The 21,816-nt window shown below is 37.5% G+C and overlaps 1 protein-coding gene across 1 annotated transcript in view; it reads left to right on the forward strand.

The window, feature by feature from the left end:
* The first annotated feature begins 1,606 nt into the window (after positions 1–1,606).
* LOC135084396 (nephrin) overlaps positions 1,607–21,816 on the forward strand; it is a 304,519-nt gene continuing 284,309 nt past the window's right edge. Inside the window, exons 1-2 of the mRNA XM_063979170.1 lie at positions 1,607–1,779; positions 20,848–20,997. Of these exons, the coding sequence (XP_063835240.1) occupies positions 1,740–1,779; positions 20,848–20,997 (190 nt within the window). The 5' untranslated portion in view covers positions 1,607–1,739. The remainder of the gene's footprint in view (positions 1,780–20,847; positions 20,998–21,816) is intronic.

Genomic DNA, 21,816 nt, shown 5'->3' on the forward strand with positions numbered 1-21,816 from the left:
TAGACGCTAGCTTTGTTATGTTGTCCGCGACTTTGTTTGCTTAGATAATGTTTCGTTTGCCTCCTGTCACATAAAAAAAAAATGTCAGTAGTATGTATTTATACAGGGTGTTAGGTAAATGGGTATATGAGCCGACACTAGCCCATGTTAACATGGGCATATGAAATATGGTATAGTGAAGTCAGTTTGAAATTATCATTTTATTTTTTTTTATTTTCATACTAAATAAATTTTGTAAAATCCGATTTGTATGAAAATTAAAATAATTAAAATGAATTTAAAAATTTTCTGACTTCACCATACCATTTATATGCCCATGTTAACATGGGCTAGTGTCGGCTCATATACCTATTTACCTAACACCCTGTCGATCTAACTACATATTATTACTCATAATGCAATATTGCCTTCAAATGATCGTATTTCACTTTGTGATTGAAATTGTACTCAATTGCTAATTGATCGTAATTTGATATAATTAATTAACTTCATTGTTTAAATACGTACATTTTGAGATATACCTAATACGATATTGATTTGACATTGTATAATTCATCATCAATTTATATCTATAAAAGCGAAAGGTCACTGACTCACTGATTCATCACGAAATCTCAGAAACTACAAGTGCTAGGGGTCTCAAATTTTGCATGGGGGTTCCTTTTAGAAGTAGTGAGTAGGTGCTCACTAAGACGGGATTTTGCGAAATTCAACCCCTAAGGGGGTAAAACGGGATCCACGGTACGAAATCGCGGGCGGCGTTATCTAAAACTGAAGTATGCGAGTAGAACTCTGTTTCCATTAAATAAAATATTTGGCAAAAAGGTATCCACTTGTCTCCAAACATTCCATTCCAAGGCCAACGTTTGCCACACCTTTCTGGCCAACCATAATGTCACATACAAGAAAGTTACGAAATATAAAAGTTATGACAATACAATCTAAAAACACAATATTTTAACAAGAAAAATTCGTTGAACACGAGAAAAAACCTCGTAATTCACCCGCGTAATAACGGAGTGCAACTTCGACAACCGCGTAACCCCGAAAAACATAAAAAAGTAATGAAGTAAAAAATCCTTATCCAGTGTATTTACGCGAAAAAAATTTACGACTCCCACCGGCTAGGGGTATATTATGTCAAATTTTATAACTATGACCCGACGTTATTTTGGATTTTATCTACCAAATTAATGTGTCTCTTTTATGACGCCTTAAAATATAGCGATTTTAGATATAGATTTTACGAACCTAACAATTTGAATGGAAACGTTTTAAAATACGTTTATATCTTTATTATTGTCGAATGTAAATTTGTTTTTAAACAGTTTGCAATAGGTATTTGGTATTCGAAATAGCGTATAAGGTATTTATACAAGTTGTTTGGTTAGGACTGTAATATATTTTTTATCCAGCTGAAATATTTACTCGGTCCAGACTGGTTTTGACGAAACAAAAAATATTTACGTGATTTTTTATTGTAAAGGTTGACAACTAAAACCTCCTAACCTATTTTTCTTTTTTTCAGAGGTGGCCGCATCGTCTCAGTGAAATGATTTTAAACAAATAAGTAATAATAATAAATAATAAATCTTTGGACAATTAGCGCAGTGATTAGTGACTAAAAGTGAACAATTAGTGACAGTGCTTGACAGGATTTAGTGACGAAATGTGGAGGTGATTAAAAACTAGTTTTAGTCGAACTATGTGCTGTGAATTTTTAGTGTATAAATATAAAGATGTGTGCCAAATCTAGATGTTTGCTGCTCGTTGTGCTGGGTAAGTTTTATAATTTTTTTTATAGTCTTAACTAAGTTGGAGTGTAAGCCAAAATAATTAATTTGCTCGTAAATTAGAGAGGGTCGTGCTCCTCCAGTGGAGACTAAATGACCTGATGATGATGATGAAGCTTACATGTACCTTTTTCTTTGAACAAAGCTTGAGAATATAAAATCACTTCATTTGACTGTTAGAAATACACAGTTTTAGTTAGTAACAGCTTTTTCCTAAAGCTAAAGAAAAAATACATAAGTAGGTATATTAATACTTAAATTAGCAAAAATATGTAATTACTTAATTAACGAAAAAATCAAATCATTTTATGCAATAGCGTCCCAACTCCCTTTTATGCTAAATTATAACCTTCCTCGAATTTATACTTATACCTAAAACCTTCCGCGAAATACTCAGCCCCAACAATCAATGTTTGTGCAAACACTGACCCCGTTTTATTGTGCCGAACACATTTCCGAGACTTATTGTAATTTGTGAAGCTGAAAGCAAAAAACACAATACTATTGTATAGTTAGTATTTATTAGTTGGCAGAAGTAATGACAGGGGTGGGTTTGAATCGCCATAGAGTCGCGACTTTTGGAAAGAAAAGTCTTTGAAAATGGCAATGCCAGATTTTGTATGGAAAGTGGCGTCTTTTTTTTTTCGCGCGGCCATCGACCAAACTTTGTTTTTTGATTGGAAAATAGTGTAATAAACCAAACTTACTACGGCATGTATACCTCTAAACTCAGTCTGAATTGAGTTACGAGCATTAGAAGTTTGATGATTTTCATACTAGATTTGCTTTTTGTGCGCAAGTTTTGTAAGAAATTGCAACAAAATATTGCGCTATTTTTTTATTGCGCTGATTCTGCTCCATACTGATGTCTGGAGCCTTTAATGGATGGTATTGTTTGTTTACACATACAGTCTCACTATTTTGCTGCAATTTCTTACAAAACTTTGCGCGCAAAAAGCAAATCTAGTATGAAAATCATCAAACTTCTAATGCTCGTAACTCAGTTCAGACTGAGTTTAGAGGTATACATGTCATAGTAAGTTTGGTTTATTACACTATTTTGTAATCAAAAAACAAAGTTTGGTCGATGGCCGCGCGAAAAAAAAAAGACGCCAATTTCCGGCATTGTCTTTTAAGGTACCTACAGTCAATGTTCCATTTTCGCAATACTTGTAATTCAATCCTTGTGACAAGATTTTCAAAACAAAAACATACGGGTCGAATTGAGAATCTCTTCCTTTTTTTGAAGTCGGTTAAATAATAGGGCATATTTTTGTGTCTTAACTAGTAAGTTGTATGTCCCCAGTTCTAGAGGTCTTCTTTACAATTTTATTACTCATATAAAAATAAACTGAAACATTAAAAAAATATGTGTTATTTCTTAAAATTGTAATTAAAAAAAAAATCTCCTTCCATGAATGGACTGATATTTTTTATTTTCTTGCCAAATAATTGAAAAACTTGATGAAGAGGAACAATACCAATCATAATATGAATCCATGATTATAATAATACGTCTCTCAGATAAACAAACTAATGTAGATAACGTATAATCGCTACTCTGTGGCGCCCCCCAAGGAGTGATATTTATTAGTTCCCCCTTCTCGCAATTAAAATTTAATTAAAACAGAAGGCCTCTCAGGTGGAGCTGGAGTGTCAGTGGAGTTAAGTTTTATTTGTTATTCACGAGCCAAATGTCAAGGGGTCATTTTGCTAACAATATACTTCTGGGAGTGCTTTCATTGTTTCGAAGTAAATGCCTATTTAGAGAAACACGGGACTCAACGCAACATTTGTTTTATGAGTTTATTTTTTTTCTATTTTAGTTGAAATAGAACGCGAATCTTTACAATTTTAAATACCTATTAGTTACATGAACAAATTATGTATTTTATACACTTTATAATTTACTAGCTGCCTCGGCAAAATTTGTACCACTTGTGTTCTTCATAAATGATGTAGGATTCTATTGGTAACCGATTTTTTCAAATCGGTTTAGTAGTTTCGAAGCCGATGCAATACAACCAATCAAATTATCTTACTACATTTTAGAAAATATATTTTTTTCGCCTCTGCAAAAAATTTACAGGAAGCAAAAAAATATTTAATAGCTAAAACTGTGCTAAATCTAACTTAAATTATGGAAAATACAGGCCTTATTCCATACATTTTCCATTCTCATTCACGCAAATCGGGGACAATCCGATAAACCAGATGTTTCAGAATGCTGAATTATCAAACGACATAAATTAAATTTTCAGAGGTCTTATCACGAGAACGCGGTCATCTCGATAACTAGGGCAAAGGTCCAGGTTTTCATCGCAAGATAATTTAATATTAGCAGAATGTAGGTACTAATTGGACAAATACCTTTGAAATGTTTCGTTCGAACACAAAATTGGGTTGGCGTAAAATGGGAATTATTTACTTAGGTGCTTTTGGTCTTTGGACGTTTGGAAATATGTAAAGGTTTGTCGGTTGCTATGTCAGTACAGTACAATGTGGTAATTAGGTGATAAAAAAGCCTTTGAGATCGAGTTCATGAAATCACATCAGGGTACATTTTGAAATAATTTTTTATTTTCTAAATACAGGTATTCGTTTTTTTTACTTTTTGTGTCTCAAAAATATCCCTTCAAGTTTTTTTACACCGACAAAATGTTAACGTTGTATAAGTTTCGCAACCTTTTTTATAAATATTAAGAAAAACTCAAATCAAAGTATTCCACCATAGATCAGGTACTTTTAATAGGTTTAATCAATACTCGAGTGGTTACCCGTACACGAGTGTCATTTCGTTACACCCGTCCCGTTGTCTCACAAAATTAATGTCACAGAATACAGCACATAAAATGTTACCATCGCTCATCACGGTGTCATCCATTTTGTTTTGCGTTTAATATATGTTCAACATTATATTATGCTGTAAGAGGCCGCTCCATCTTGCTCACGGCCTACTTCTGATACCGGATTCCTATTTATCATCGGCCTCTCCTAATTCTTGTATTAATGCCGCCCTCTTTGGTACAAATACAATGAATTATCCGCGACCCTTACTACGTGTAATCCGGAAAATGGGAATTTTCGAGTTGTAGTCTTTCGCGATCCGGCGGCACGTAAAGTGAAATTTGTTGGTCGTTTCGATGATTAAGTGAAGGCAGAGTTTAATATTTTTAGATTTTAAGGTGTTTCTAAAGATTTTTATTATGATTATCATGACGCTAAGGCAAAATTGCCTCTCTAGATAGTTCTTCGAAATCGCTTCACGGAGCGAAGTAGCTAAAAACTTGTCTAAGGGGACTGAATATAAAAACCCAATATTAACATTTACTTTTAAGAATAAGAAAAACTTTATTTGACACAAAAAAGGAAAAAAATAAAAAACAGAACAAAGGGACTTAAAACTATACACGCATATACATATCTTGATTTTATACGTAAAAAAATACTTGCACTGAAATTGTGTGTGTGAATGACAAAATTATCGATAAAATTGCTCTCAAAGATCTATCTATAGATAATACTTTATTACCACAAAAACAAGGAAAGAAAGAAATACAAAAAACACAATTTAGGCAGTCTTATCGCTATGAAGCGATCTCTACCAGACAACTTATTCATGTATTTTTGTTCTATTAACGATATTAATGACGACAGATCCTATACACTTTGAATATTTAATTAACAACGTTAACTAATAAAATTAACCTTAATTTCAGTGTAATTATTTGGCAAGGATACCTCATATAGTCCTATTATACCGAGATTCAACTTTACATGGTTCATGTACATAAAATTACCACACATACTTAACATTTACAGATTTCATGTCTTTCATATGCCTGGTAAATTATTAACGTGTTTCCACAACGAGTAAAGGTAACACCACATTAATAAGGGTCTGAGTTAAACTAACGCCCATATTTACAATCGATGCTTGCTTAAGTGAAGCATCAAATCGAAAGCAAAAAAAATATTTTAGGGCGTTAAATGAATGAAAGTATTAATATGTAATTTATTCTCAATCATACTTCATGCTAAAATATTCTCAAAGCTTCATGCTACACTAATCAGGTCGTCAGTCCATCAGGCCGATGAGCATTGCTGACTTTTTCAGTGGACGGTCACCATTCAAGAATTTTGTTTCTGTAGTAGCTTCCTGCAACGCAAGCTACAGAATGAATCAGTAGCATTAGAATGTTTATTTTTATTCACTATTTAAAATAAACGCCACACACTTCCATGGCATTTCCTATTTTTCATCTCAGGAATGTACCCGTAGGTACCTCACCCAAAATAACTTTAAATATTTCGTATGTTTATTGTCAATCCCAAGTGAGTTGAGCTCATGCGTGTATATAGCAGAAATGAGGAGATCCGTAAACTAACTAAAGTCGCTGACATAGCCCGACGGATCAGCAAGCTGAAGTGGCAGTGGGCAGGGCACATAGTACGCAGAACTGACGGCCGATGGGGCAGCAAGGTTCTGGAATGGAGGCCACGTACCGGAAAACGCAGCGTGGGACGTCCACCCACAAGGTGGACCGACGACCTGATAAAGGTAGCGGGAAGGCGCTGGATGCAGGCCGCTACCAACCGTGCGATGTGGAAGTCATTGGGGGAGGCCTATGTTCAGCAGTGGACGTCCTGTGGCTGAAATGATGATGATGATGTGTATATAGCAGGGGGCCAGGGTGGTCTGGTGAAAGATGTTGTTCTACTGATTTGAAGATGATAGTTCATAGTACTAATTCATGAGCTATGATACTAATCGACCCGTGACCTGGCATATCAGGGGCCAGGCCCCCCTGAAAAAAAAGAATCCTAGATACTCCAATGGTCGAGCTATAAAAACTAATGATAAATATCATAATTTCAGTCAAATGAAGTCCACTACTGCATCAGGTAAATTAGAGAAGGTACTCCTCCAGTAAAGATTAAAATGAGCTAATGATTTTCAACATAACCAATCGTTAAAGCCATTCTTAAGTTTCGAATTGATACTACAGTTTCATAAAGTGGGCTCAAACCCGTTTTCACCATCAATCCCTAATTTTTAAGTGACCCATACGAAAACATAAATTCCTTAAAACTAAGTTATGCTAAGTGTAAGTTAAGCTATGGTAACACATAACGGGAAATAATATGTGTTTTCATAGGGGTCACTTAAAACTTAGGGATTGACGGTGAAAACGGGCATCAGTGTGCTTTGTCCCTTAGAGAGTTGAGTCTGCAATCTATTCGCAAATGTCATTTGTACAGGTGAAGGAAAACACCGTATCAGCATAATATCAGTTGCAAAATCGCATTTGTTACCAGTACAATAAGGATGTTAAACTTAATGTGACGTTCTTACATCATTGAAAGGTTGGAGGAATAACCAGTAACCACTTCGTTAATTAGAAATAACTTGGAAATTTCTACATGGTGATTACAACGCCATCTATGGTTGCTATTTTGAATCCTAGTCATTTTAAACTAGCTGTGACCGCGAAGTATGTGTGGAAATAGTTTGAATAATATTTCCCGTTTTTGCAACATTTTTCTTTATTGCTCCGCCCCTATTGGCTGTAGGGTGTCTCAGTCGAGTATATCCTAAGATTAGCACGATTGAATAAACTAAAATGTTGGTATAGATTGTATAGCGTTAAATTATCCATTGCAAAAAATGGGACAGAAAGTGGACAGACAACCTTATTTAAAGGTAGCAGGAAGGCGCTGGATGCAGGCCGCTACCAACCGGTCAGTCTGGAAATCATTGGGGGAGCCTATGTTCAGCAGTGGACGTATGGCTGAAATGATGATGATGATGAAATTATCCTTTGTTTAATCACTGTAGCACAAGTTCTTGGTACTAAATTGTTGGAAGAATTTGATTAATAAAAATAACTAGAGGCCGCCCGCGACTTCGTACGCGTGGATCCCATTTTACCCCCTTAGGGGCCCGTTCCCGTGGGAATTTCGGGAATTCCTTTCTTAGTGCACCTCTACGGTACCTAAGCTACGTCCCTTCCAAATTTCAAGTGCCTACGTTTAGCCGTTTAGGCTGTGCGTTGATATGTCAGTCAGTCAGTCAGTCAGTTTCTCCTATTTATTTAGATATGTTTTGTTTGTACGAGTGCTGTATAAATAATAAAATTGAGATACGGCTTTTTGTTTACCTGTTTTTGTAGCTATATATTAAGCAGTATAATAAAGAATTCCTTAAAAGAAAATGTCGTCAATATACCGGGAAACACTGGTTTTGTTTGTTTGAATCTATTGACAACCTGTCTTTTGTACCCAATGAGAGAAGAAATCTCTCATGAGCCACCATTCCCAGGAATCGCGGTAATATTCCGTTCCTGGGAATACTTTGCTCGATAAATTCCCGTTAAAACTGTTATCAGAGCTTTAATAATTATTATTTTGTTTTTCTTAATATCGAGTATCAGTGTTACGAGTATATTTTCCAGCTAAATGAGTTAATTTTGATCTACCTCGTAGATTTACAGAAAATATTGTGTAATAGTGCTTGCTACCAGCAATCCAGTTTTGCCATCCAGTAATGCAAGATCCCGCAAAAATATTGGAACTTATCGGCTTTTTGCGGGACATTGTAATGGAGATGTGTTGAACGTAAATTATTAAGAACGGGTTCCTGAAAAAAATGTTTTGCAAAAAACGGGACGTCTTTGTTAGAACAAAACTTGAATATTAGAATTAAAACATGTATGCTACTAAACTGGATCATGCCAAAAACTGGATGACTTCGTGGTAAAGGACTGTAAAAGTATCTTTAACTAGCGGCCGCCCGCGACTTCGTACGCGTGGATCCCGTTTTACCCCCTTCATCTATCTTACGCGGTTTAGATTTTTTCATACAAATGTTTTTTCCCGCTAACTCCCGTTCCCGTGGGAATTTTGCAATATCCTGTTGTAACTAAGCTTTAAGTTTACTAAGGTACCTGCATGCCAAATTTCAAGCGTCTAACTTAAGCGGTTTAGATTTTTCATACAAAAGGATTTTCCCGCTAATTCCCGTTCCCGTGGGAATTTCGGGAATTCCTTTCTTAGTGCACCTCTACGGTACCTAAGCTACGCCCCTTCCAAATTTCAAGTGCCTGTGCGTTGATATGTCAATCAGTCAGTCTATTCTCCTTTTATAAAGATAAAATTAATGCTACCCAAAAACAATCCCGTTTCCCGAATATTATTCGTCATTCGAGAAACCTTCGTACTAATCCCGTCCGATCTGTCATTTCGCTGTTTCGTCGCACGTAACTGATCGCGTTATTTTTCCCGTTTTATTAATTACCGTGTCCCCGTTTAATCAGGCGCCGGGAAAATAATGAATTCCACTTAGGGCTCGTTCCCATTGAGGTGGTTCCCTTTTTTTGCAGGAACTGCTTTTTGAAGGATATCATTTAGTAAAGTAAACGTGTTTTAATACTAACATTCATTGTTTGTTACAACGGAGATAATAATATCCCGTTTATTGCAGGGACTGTTTTTTTGCAGGATCTAGTTTAATAGTATCCCCCATACTAATAAAAAGTTACACAATTGTTGAAAATTGTTTTAAAGTAACATTTTCATACTAAACGTCACTTTAAAACACTGTTCAACGAGCGTGTGTTTTTTATTAGTAAAGGGGTAAGTGTTTTAATACCCCGTTTGCAGGGTCCCGCAAAAAAACGATCCAAACACAATGTCGGTTCACTCAACAGTCTAGTTTTGTTTCTGCATCCCGCATTACTGGATCCGCATGGAAAAATGTCCTTAGGTTGTTTTGCGATGCGGCCGCCGTTTTTGTTTGCGATGATAACGCTGTCCGGACTTAATTTTAATTTTATGTTAAGTGCCGGGCTTAGTTAGGAAAAAGACTGTTTTTTTGTTGGAAAGTTATTTCAAAGGATTACAGTTTCGGCGTCTCGAAGTCTTCAAGTGTTACAAATTTATTATGGGTTGTTCAGTGTTGTCTAATGGGTTATGCCAGTGTTTCCCAAAGATTCTGCCATAGGACGGTAATTCTTAAACTGCCCCTTTCAAACCCACTTAAGTGTTTTAAAGGCTTTCTGTGATGGATCAAACTTCACGTAGGCATCAGCCTACGGATTTACATTAATTGAGGTCTCACAGTGCGCGTGGACGCACAGGGTGACACACGAACCAATCAAAGAGCTTTATTCAACGCTGTGCGTTCGATTTGCTGCTTCACTTAAGCAAGCATCGTTTGTGAATACGGGCGTTAGAATTTGAATTTCATACATACACTTGTGTGTTCACACGACAGTTCAGTTTTTCGGAGTTCTGCATAACTGGATCCTGCAAAGTTATGTAGATTATCATCGGAAAGGGCCCTAAGTACCTACATTTTGCTTACAAAATAGTTACCTAAACGTTCGTTCGTTTCAGCCAAATGACGTCCACTGCTGGACAAAGGTCTCCCCCAAAGATTTCCATAATGACCAGTCCTGCGCTGCCCGCATCCAGGTGCTTCCCGCGACCTTCACCAGATCGTCGGTCCACCTAGTGGGAGGCCTGCCCACGCTACGTCTTCCGAACCGTACAATATAGCTAGCTATTGTCACAACTAAATGAGATGATACAGTTTTTAGATCAATGCGTTGCTATCTGTACAAATAAAACATAACCTCCTTTTGTTGAAGTCGGTCAAAAATAATGTTGTTTCCACTCAAGCCATAGTTAAGGTAAAACTTTCTCGAAAGTATTGAACGAACTTAAAACACAGTATTTAAGCGTTAAACTTTGAAATATAAATGTCAAGAGCAGACAACTTCGTTAAAGGTGGTCATTAATGAGGGACCCACTTCTTTTGAAGTACTTTTAGGGTTCCTTGGTAGAATGAGAACCAAAAAACATTGAAAACTTTGATAATATCAAATTATCGAAAAATGTTGCTACTAGGTGTGTCGTTGTTGCGTGTCCAATGACAGTTTAACTTTCCCCCGGGGCAAACTTGACCTTTACTGGTTGGGTTTTGGCGGTCAAGCTGTTAGATCCTGGCTACGCAGGAGTTGCAGCGGTGGGAACGAGAGGTGGGAATAGTCGCTTTTATTGACAACTTTATTTCTAAAGTTCTGAAATGCAATAATAAGTAATGTATTTGAACCATTTGAAAACGAGTTCAATAAAAAGTGCAATTTTTGCCTTTGTATCATTTTTTTACGTAGGTAGTCGCTAGCGATGACACCACACCGGCACACCGATTTGATTTTTAAGGTTTATATACATTACTTAAGTATCTGTTCTTATGAAGGTTTTTTTAGTAAATATATCTTGTAAACTTTTGATCAGTGACGTCACTCAATTCCTTAACCCCTCAAACTCCACGCCAATACGGGCGCGAACGAAATCGACTTAGCAAACTTTTTTCGCACTAAATACTGTTAAAACTCCGCCGTGCGATCGGCAACTTGCGTAACTCCATTTAGTCGGGTCCCGTACTCGTACTCCGAGTTAGCAGCACGTGACGGGAACTTGCCGTGTCTCGAAGGGTTAAGTAGTTTTTACTCGAGTTAAAGTGATACCACCGGTCTGCCAAATTAAATAGTTGCTGTCAGCGTCAATAATTAAACGTTCGGTTAAAAAACTACTGAAACTTAATACTATAATTAACAATACTTTCTGTAAGCATGTTTTTTATTTGTAGAATTATGAATCGTGTAATAACTACTTAAACTTGGCTAGATACGCTACTGCGTGTCTAGTTTACGTTTAGAAGCCGCGTGGCTCACGGATGATAGATTTTTTTTTAAACTTTTACATTAAAACCACATTTTTTTACTACACTAGGTGTTTTTTTACTATAACTAAAATGCAATTTTGTAGATATATTAGCCTTTCAAATATTGAAGTATTTTGCATTTTTGATATTAAAGTATTTCTATTTATTCTAAACTTTTTTGCACATTGAAAAGCCAATGGGGACGAAAGTTGAACTTTTGTCCTACAGTCAATCTAACACCCGTATTCACACGATACTTACTTAAGTGAAGCAGCAAATAGAGCTCTGTGATTGGTTCGTGTGTGACCCTGTGTGTTCACGCGCACTGTGAGACCTCATAGTAATGTTTGTGAATACGGGCGTAAGTCAATATAATCTAGCAATCTGTAAATCAATCAGTAGCTACAGCAAGGCGGCCTTATCTGGGGCAAGCGATATCCCCCAGCCCTGATCCCGGTATCAGACAGGGCTCTTTAAGCGAAACCTTGCATCCAGCTTAAGGAGCCTTAGGGAGCTCACAGACGAGCGACATTATGTCGGCGACTGCTTGCGACTTATACCGCTCCGCACGGCCAATCTGTATGAACTTCTAGGGAGCGTTTTAGAGTAATACGGTCCGGAGGAACCGCTCGCTCCCTAGCAGTTCATACAGATCGGCTGTGCGGAGCGGTCCGCACTGACTGTCCGCGTGACACTAAAACCAGCCTTAATTCGGCGACAGTTGCCTATAATCGCCGACGACATTTATTATACTCAAATGCTGCTTTTTCGCTCGCTGTCTTTCCCGAACACTATAATCCGGGCCTTTTCAAGGCGAAAGTGAATAGGCACTTACAGGGCATATACATAAGTACCATCCTAAACTGCATCTCACTTAACATCAGGTGCGATTGCGGTCAAATACCTGCCTTGTTCTGCATAAAACGAATTAGGCGACAGTCGCAGACGTATCGCGTATACCGCCGATGGTCACCGACAGTCGCCGATGCATCGCGACTCTCGAAGATGGGCAGACACTAACGTATAGTCAGAGTGTCAACATGTCATGACAGCGAAAGGCGCGAGTCGAAGACTGTCCCCTACAGTCGCTAACCGTAGCCTATAAGATCGTTTCATCCACGAAGACGCGCCCCACCAATTTTTGGTCGAGGTCGTGCGGGGTACGGTGAGTTTGATACGAGCAATCCGAGCGTCATTATTGTAGTGTGCGTGTGCACTCATAGATAATTTAGCGTGTAATTATACTCAAACATTAGAAAAATGGTGGGGCGCGTATCGATAATACTCAAACATAAGCGGAAGAATGTTGGGGCGCGTCTTCGTGGATGAAACGATCTATACCACTATCGAAACTTCGTAAGCAGTCGGCGACATAAGCCCGTATTCACAAACATTACTAGGAGGTCTCACAGTGCGCGTATACACGGACCAATCACAGAGCTCTCAACGCTGTGCGTTCGATTTGCTGCTTCACTTAAGCAAGTATCGTTTGTGAATACGGGTGATACTGTCGCTCGTCTGTGAGCTCCCTTAGTTCTAGCTATAATCAAATTCTACTAGCAGGATAGATTTTAATTGGTGTACAGGAATTAGTTTAGCACCAGATTTCGTACGGTAATATGGAAATTCAGACAGCGTCTTAAGATGTTGTCAATTTGACACATAATATGTAGTCGACTCGTCACACTGTTGCAATTTTGCAACAAAGAGAGTTAATCTATACTAGTCTATACTAATATTATAAATGCGAAAGTAACTCTGTCTGTCTGTCTCGCTTTCACGCCTAAACCACTGAACCGATTTTGATGAAATTTGGCAAAGAGATAGTTTGAGTCCCGGGAAAGGACATAGGATAGTTTTATCCCGGTTTTTGAAACAGGGACGCGCGCGGTAAAGGTTTTCTGTGACAGACAAAATTCCACGCGGGCGAAGCCGCGGGCGGAAAGCTAGTTCGTCATAAATGTGCACGAGTATTGTAATAAGTGTGACGTTTCGTTACAAATTATGCACATTGACGGTGGGCCCAGTTGCCCGGAGAAAAAGTTTAAAAATGTAATCCGACAACTTGGCCCGTGGACCAAGTTAAAAGTGGGCCAAATCGGCGCCGGAAGATTCTTACTAACAAACTAAAAATCTTATGCCCGTTTTCACAATCAATCCCTAATTTTTAAGTGACCCCTATGAAAACACATACCATTTCCCGTTATGTATTACCATAGGGGTCACTTAAAAATAGGGATTGGTGGTGAAAACGGGCATTAGAAGCTTAAATAATTTTTGAGTCTATGTAATATTTTATTTATTATTTATATTAAAATTTAGCCTGATTTTCATATTCATGTGCAAACGCTTTTCTTCAAAGACTTGACCGAAATGTTCTTTCTACTCAACGCTATTACCCTTACAATGATACACCCGAATATCAACTCTATCGCATTGTCATACAACTCACATTACATTGTATTATTCCGCACCATTTTCAGCTAGCCTCCACGCCCGGACTAAAACAGCTTAATTTTATTTTAGACTTTATTTCCTTATCCACAGCGTCAATATTAGAACGCGTCAAGTTTCTTATAATCCCGAGCAAAGTTTGTCAATTCCTTTTCGATGTTATGTCTATTGAGTTAAAGTCGGTTTTCGATTGAGATAGCAATTTAAATACTTCCTACACCAAATAATTGTTGTTCCAGCTTTTTAATGACGGATTATAAGTTGTATGGAATGCATACATCGAGGCAGTTTAATTATCGGTCCCTAGAAACCGGCTAATCGTACCTTCAATGGATTTCGAGTCTTATTTTCACTCGAATAAGGTTGAATTTGGGAATGATAAGTAAAAGATTTAACCCTTAAGTGGTCGAAGAAAATTATAGCCTTGCTTTATTTCTCGGAATGTGGTAACGCATTTAACACCTTCGAAGTGGGTATTTTGTAGTTTTTAGGCTTTGTCTTTACTGAGTAATTTATCACAGATGACTTTTGACCAACTATTTAAGATGGACCGACGACCTCTGACGGAAGGCGCTGGATGCAGGCCGCCATCAACCGGCCATCGTGGAAATCATTGGGGGAGGCCTATGTTCAGCAGTGGACGTCCTGTGGCTGAAATGATGATGAGATGACTTTTAAAATACCAAAACAACAATACGTTTAGCGTCTCTCAATTCAAAACAAGTAAAAAAAAATGCCTCTCAATTCAAAACAAGTAAAAAAAATAATTTTTTTAACTAGATTTTCTATGTCCACCTTCAGCCTAAACATCATTTTTCATCAGGTGAGACGGAGGCCAATAGCTTCTTCAGTTTATAAAATCTTTAATTTGTTGTTGTAATTAAAACGAATAGTTACTGTCTACTTATTACTTCAAACTTTTAGCTAATCAAAAACTTTACTCATTGTAGAATTCGTTAATGGATCAATGAGTTTTAGAGGTTTTTGAAACCTCTCATTTCTATTACAAAAATACACTGAACCGCATTAAAAGGTAGGTTAGAAAATCTTCAATATCTTCAAAAGTTCCTTAATAATATTGTAATAAGCTAAGTATAATATGTAATAAAGACTAAATTAATATTAGCTTTTTTTTAAATATTTTATTAATAAAAATGCGTAGCTTTTTTACTATGTTTCGTTTCAAAGCTGTCAGATTTTTGAAGATAATATAGTAGATTTTCTAACCGATAATTTTCTTTGCGGCCCATTGTAGTTGTTTTGCAAGTATTCTTCGTTATTCTTCTTCCTGCTACAATTATCCTTGGTAAACTCGAGTTGTGTTCCACTAAACAGCAAACCACTCATTGCCACTCAGACGTAGGTAACAAGTCCTGTCGTGTTAGTTTTCACGCGCTCCGCTCATGCAGTGTCCTTGCTCTGAGTCATGTGCACTAGTTTGGGTTGAGTGATGAGTGAACGCGGGCTGGCGGGTTAAGGGTTAACAGGATTTGTTGTTTTCTGTTGATTTTTAAGTGATAAAATAATGGAGTGGAGGCCACGTAGGCCTCATAAAGGTAACGGGAAGGCGCTGGATGCAAGCCGCTACCAACCGACCTTGGAAATTATTGGGGAGGCCTATGTTCAGCAGTGGACGTCCTATGGCTGAAATGATGATGATTGATGAAAATAATGTGGTTTTTTTTTTTCAAGGAATTAAGGGTTTAACGGGAAGTATTTAGTCGTATTAAGGTTTCAAACTGTGAGGCAGTCATTCAATTTTATTCTTGATTGTTTATGTTACCGAGCAAGTGTTTATAAGAGTTGAGAAACTCTTAGGTATTTGGCAAATAGAGAATTTAGCATTTGGAAGGCGCTGGATGCAGGCCGCTACCAACCGGGCAATATGGAAATCATTGGGCCAATGTTCAGCAGTGGACGTCCTGTGGCTGAAATGACAGTAAACCACAATGGCCGGTTGGTGGCGGCCTGCATCCAGCGCCTTCCTGCTACCTTTATGTGGAAATCATTGGACATTGCCTATGTTCAGCAGTGGACGTCCTGAAATGATGATGTTAACCAGTTAACCGCTGCGTCTCATCACTTAACCCTCAAACGCGGGAGTGCGTCAACCTCTGAAGTGTTCGGTCCACTCGTCGCCCACTTGTTTGGCGGCGCATTAGCCTCCGATGGGCTTTGTCTTTTAGAGATCCCTTGTTGCTAATAAAATTACATTTGAAAAAAAAACGTATTCTTCTTTGCGCTAGCCTTTTTTCCTATTATTTGGGATCGGTTCTCTTCGTTCCTGGGGTCCTGGTAAAAAAACTAACGAAAATTGACAGGAATCTCAGGTCGATAGGCTGGCGTTGGTGACGTCAAGGACGGTTGCACGTTTGCAGTCCGTTAGGGGCAGGTGCTAGAGTAAAAATTTTGTATTATTATAGGTTAGAAAGACTATAAAAGAAGATAATGGATGAATATGAAGCGAATTTATAATTACGAAGAAGTACCTAGTTAATTAAGTCTAGCACTTCATTGTAGTAAATACAGCTAACCTAGATGCATTTGAATCCAAAATCTAGGATCTAGGTGCAGATGTCGAATTAAACACGCTGTCGGCGAATGAACTAAATCCGTTGAAAATAGCTGCATTAGCAGGGCTGGCACTGAACAGGTTAAATAATTAATTTAGTTACAACAGTTTTTACCTATATTCTGTGTCTGCCTTTCACCTTTTCACGCTTAACCAATAAACTTAGATACTTAGATGATTTTGTATAGAGATAGTTTCAGACATAGGGAATTCATGGTTTTTATTTCGTTCTTTTATTTTTATTTTAATATTACTCTTTCTTTGACAAATCAAAACACATGCGGGTGAAGTCGCCCGGAATCCTCAACCACGGAGGAACTGGCTATCTTACCTCTAACTGTCGGAACACAATAATTCACCAATACGAATCAATGCACTGTCATTCCATTCAATAAAACCACAGCCAGTGACGTTTGAGTTAGTCCCAGAAAATCCTCTACCAAAAACACCGCCGCGCCGTGTTTACCCAGCAACAACTCAATTTTGAATTGTACGAGAATACACGAAAACGACCGTTGGGAACGAACTTCATGTGTATTCGCGAATTCGGTAATTTCAAATTCAAAAATAGAACCTTTTGCCGTTGATTAACAAAAGACTGCTTCGTTTTTGTTTCTTTGTTCCTTCACACAAGATATGACAGTGTCAACGCAAAAGAATCCGGATATCGTCGCAGAAATGTAATTTAGCTCCCTCAAGCTTAATGTTGTGGGAGTAATTCGTGTTTCCCCGACAGATGGCAACCCTGCAGGGTGTCGGACCGTAAGAATCTCCCGCGCTTTGAGCACAGTACCCTCGTGGAGGAATGGGTCTAAAACTAGTGCTCTCGATCCGAGTGCTTCTGGGTTTAGGTTTGTTACGTTTAATTCGATGGTACTAATTGGTACAGATTTATCCTCGTTTAAGGGCTGATTTTTCAATCGTCAGACATCTTTTAACTGAAGAATAACCTTGTCATTTTGACATAAAATATGTATATATAAAAGAAAGTCGTGTTAGTTACTCCACTTATAACTCAAGAACGGCTGAACCGATTTAACTGAAAATTGTCAGGGAGGTAGTTTAGAGCCAGGAGAAGGACATAGGATACTTTTTATCCCGTTCGAAATTAAAAAAAAAGTCTGCTTATTTATTGCCATTAAGGCGGAACAAAGTTCGCCGGGTCAGCTAGTTTCCTATACAAACTGTCAATGTGCTAAACATATTCTTCAGTTATCCGACGATTGAAAAATCAGCCCTAAGAGGCTTAAGATCAGCTTATAATGATACGTATTTGATTAATAAGGTCACGTCAATAGTCGTGCATAATTTTGATTTATTAATTACTTTGAATTTGTTTTATGATCATCATGTGGGCGGTAATTATCTCGTGCTTGATACATTTGAATTTTTAATTAGAAGCAGCAGCTGACCTGTTTTTGTCAGCCTGTTTAGAAGCCCTACCGTATCCGTATACCCCAATCATCATCATCATCATCATTATAATGTCATTTAATTTCGTCTGCAAGAGCACGACCCTCTTTATAATTTACTATTACATTTTAATTAAGTAATACCAAATTACAAATACATTAATTCTACACTATAACTTAGGACAAAAAACATTAAATCGGTAGTTAGGTCCTCACCGCAAAAGGACTCAACCGATATTAAAATTATCGAATCGATTTCAACACTCGAATAAATGAATGTTGAAATGGATTTAAATTGGACAGAATGATAATTCGCGTAATAATTTAAGTAACGCTTTGAAAGTTGTAAATTACAAGACTGTACGCTTCCCACGCTTCTATTATGAATTTGAATATTCTTAACGCAATCATTATTCGGGACAAGCAAGTGTCTATGAGTTTGTTTGTTTATTTAATCACAAACATTAACTAGAACTAGCTGCTTGTAATAAATAATTATCACTTAATTCTACCGCGAATTTAATTTCTCCCATTTGAATCGTCAAGTTTAGGAACTGGTCAAAGGCTCTGTTTAAAATGCTCTACTTGATCTGGGTTTACTTGAGTACCTGATTCTATCAAAGTACTTATGATTTGAGTGATCTTGACCAAGGTTTGCACCCACTTATTCTAAAACGACGACCTTTGGTTAGTTGAACTTCATATTTAGACCAATAAAATTAGTAGCAAAAATTGTAAGAAGCTATTGACTGGCATTTGACTTCAATGATATAACAGGCTCAAGTAGATACAATACGAGTACCTACTCTTAGGATGATTTGTATATTGTTATAAAAACTAAAACTCATTTATTTTTGCAAGTAGGCTTTTAAAAAGCACTTATACGTCCCAGTATTAACCCTACCACTGCTTCGGGACAATAAATGGGCCAGTGCTGAGAAGAAGCAGCGCAAGAAACTCAGTCACTAACACAACTCAACTTAACTTTAACAGCAACCCAGGATAAAAGCCAGTATTTTTGTAATGAGTTTGACAGACTTTTGACGTTCGATTAAATTTACAGTAAAATGATGCAAGGGTTAAAGTAGTCAAAACTGGCATAATTTGCTAACTTAACGATATTCAATTCAACTCGGCGGAACCTTTATACAAAAAATATTTTTTCAAACTTGACCAAATGCCGTATCAATAAAACACAGAGATGTCCAATTTTATTTTTAGGCGCTCCTTTTAGGGACGCCACACACGGCCGACAGATGGCGCGGTTAGCGGACAGATTATAACGAATTTACGATTGTCTTACCAAGAATTATGACAGACCTTTTTGAGGCTGGGTTACACCTTCTTTCTTTAACTTTAAACAAATGTCAAAAATCTGTTACAAAAAACATCGGTTATCGTTAAAGTCACTGTTAAATGAGGTGGTGCAACTCAGCCCAAGATATTTTTTTAAACCGAGTCCGAGCTGGATTGGTTAAATGAAATAAAAACGTATGAAAGAATTTTTGAAATATTAACAATATAAGATATAAACTGTTGTGAATACCTATTTATTACCATGTTTCAAAAAATACTTTTAGTAAGTATTTAACTTACATATTTTAAAATGTTAATTAGTGCGAGGATACCTACTTATTGGCTTGAAGTTTCGTACGAGCGTGTTCGTTATTAAAATAATTATTGATAATTAGTACACGTGAAAGATTATGAGAATTAACGCGAAATATTGTTTTTAATAACATTTCAGGGAATCACAATAAAATACATAAATTGAGATAAACATAAACATGGTGTTATTCGAAATGACCTATTTTTCATACGTCTTTTTCTCTTTAATCATTTAACTGGGAATGATTGGGGGAGGACTTGATTAGCAATGGACTTCATGTAGCTGAAATTATCATGATGATGATTTATTTTATCTCTTATCTGTTCTTTATGTAGAACAATGCAGATATTTGACTGCAGTCGCACCATGTTGAGTGTCTGTGACGATTTTAAATGTGTCAAAAAATACAAACAAATATGTATAGTCTGGTCTGTCGCGTAATTATGTTGCTGTCGTGCTCGCACACTCACTGCGGGCGCCCATCGCACAGTCGCGACAGCAATATAATTACGCGCGAGCGATAAGGATAGGTAGCTTGGGGTCATTGGACAAAATTCTACGTGCTCACAGACCGGGCTTTATATAAAATAGTCGCTAATGCGTAGCCAGCCTTAGCATTCACATTGACCTTAAAAGGAGGCTAACAAGGATCGATTGGTCTCACTCCGATCGATTTATTGATCCGAATTGAAAATCGTGATAAGTGTCACCACTCACCCACACGAGTGTTAAAACTCAATCTGTCATCAGTGGGCAGGAATGATTTAGCGATTGGTATTTTGCATTGATGTTTTAGTGCAATCAATAAATAGCTTATATAAGCTGACATTAATAGAAAACAAATATTAATGCTCCATTTGGGGCTATTCTGTGGTCATATTGAATTATAGAAACTGGGCTCATTATTTGTTTATTTGCTATATTTGATTTAAAATCAACATAATTATACTGTCAGTGTCTTCGTACGTATTTTCGACATTTATTTTCTATTCTTCTAACACCTTTTGTAAACATTATGGAAGCAATAAACTGAGATAATTAGTAATGTAGGTAGATTTAAAACACAATTAAAATTTTACGTTTGCCTTAACATTAACAAATGGATGCATAAGAATAAATTATAAAAGTTTCAATAATGTTTTAAAATGACATTGGATGGATTCACAGATTATTTCCCCGCACACCATAGATTTTGATCACTATTTTTATTGTACTGTACAAAACGGAATTCAAAAGTTTATTTGACCTGCAGTTTACACAATATTTTTTTGTTCCAGGTCTGTCCTGCGCCGCTGGCTTCCAGCAGCAGTACTTCAGAGTAGTCCCTCGAAGCCTGCGAGTGCAGGAGGGCTCTGAGGCTGTCTTGGAGTGCTCGGTGGCCAACCTGGCCGGCCAGGTGCAGTGGGCCAAGGATGGATTCGCTCTTGGTAAGTAAACAACATCACAAGCATAATATTCATAGACAGTAATAACTTTACTCCATCAGCTATGACCGAACACGTTGGAGGACTGTTGTGGACGCCCTCTGCCCCATCTAGGGCACATAGGACCTTAAGTTCCTGAGCGATGTGATGGCCAAAAGGAACATGATACCTGAACTACGCAAGGCTCGAAGAGATCAGGCCATTAAAGCCACCAATGAGCAAAAGAAATCTACCAACATGGCCAAAAAGGCAACAGCACTTCCTCAATAGACAAAAGTTTTTGACCAGTGTCTGTTGCCAGCGATGACATAAGTACGGAGCACGTAGTCGCTTTTTATGGACCTAAGGCTCAAGGTCACCCAAAGCGCGATGGAGGGTGCTATTCTCGGAGTTTCCCTGCGTGATCTAATCAGAAATGAGATCCACAGGAAAAACAAAGTGACCGACATAGTCCGCAGAATTGCTATACTTAAGTGCACATAGCTCGTAGAACTGATACCCGTTGGGTCAGAAAAGTTCTCGAGTGGCGACCACGGATTGGAAAACGTAGTGTATAACTCTGTGAGCTATCTAGCGCTGCATGCTTCAATAGTCTGATAAGATGACATACTTTCGTTTTAATTTCCAAAATAGAGCGATAATTTAGCTTACGATAGTTTCTCTATCCTTGAAACTCGATGACATCAGGCTATATTTTTGTTGAAAAATGGCCTTTATTACAACAAGATAAAGTTCCAGTGTTTACCTGCAAGTCTGGATTATAATGTGTGATAGCGCTACGTATTGTGTCTCCAACGAGTCGCACGCTCTCCCATACAAACG

This window comes from Ostrinia nubilalis, chromosome 26, assembly GCF_963855985.1.
Source record: "Ostrinia nubilalis chromosome 26, ilOstNubi1.1, whole genome shotgun sequence".
Taxonomy (NCBI): domain Eukaryota; kingdom Metazoa; phylum Arthropoda; class Insecta; order Lepidoptera; family Crambidae; genus Ostrinia; species Ostrinia nubilalis.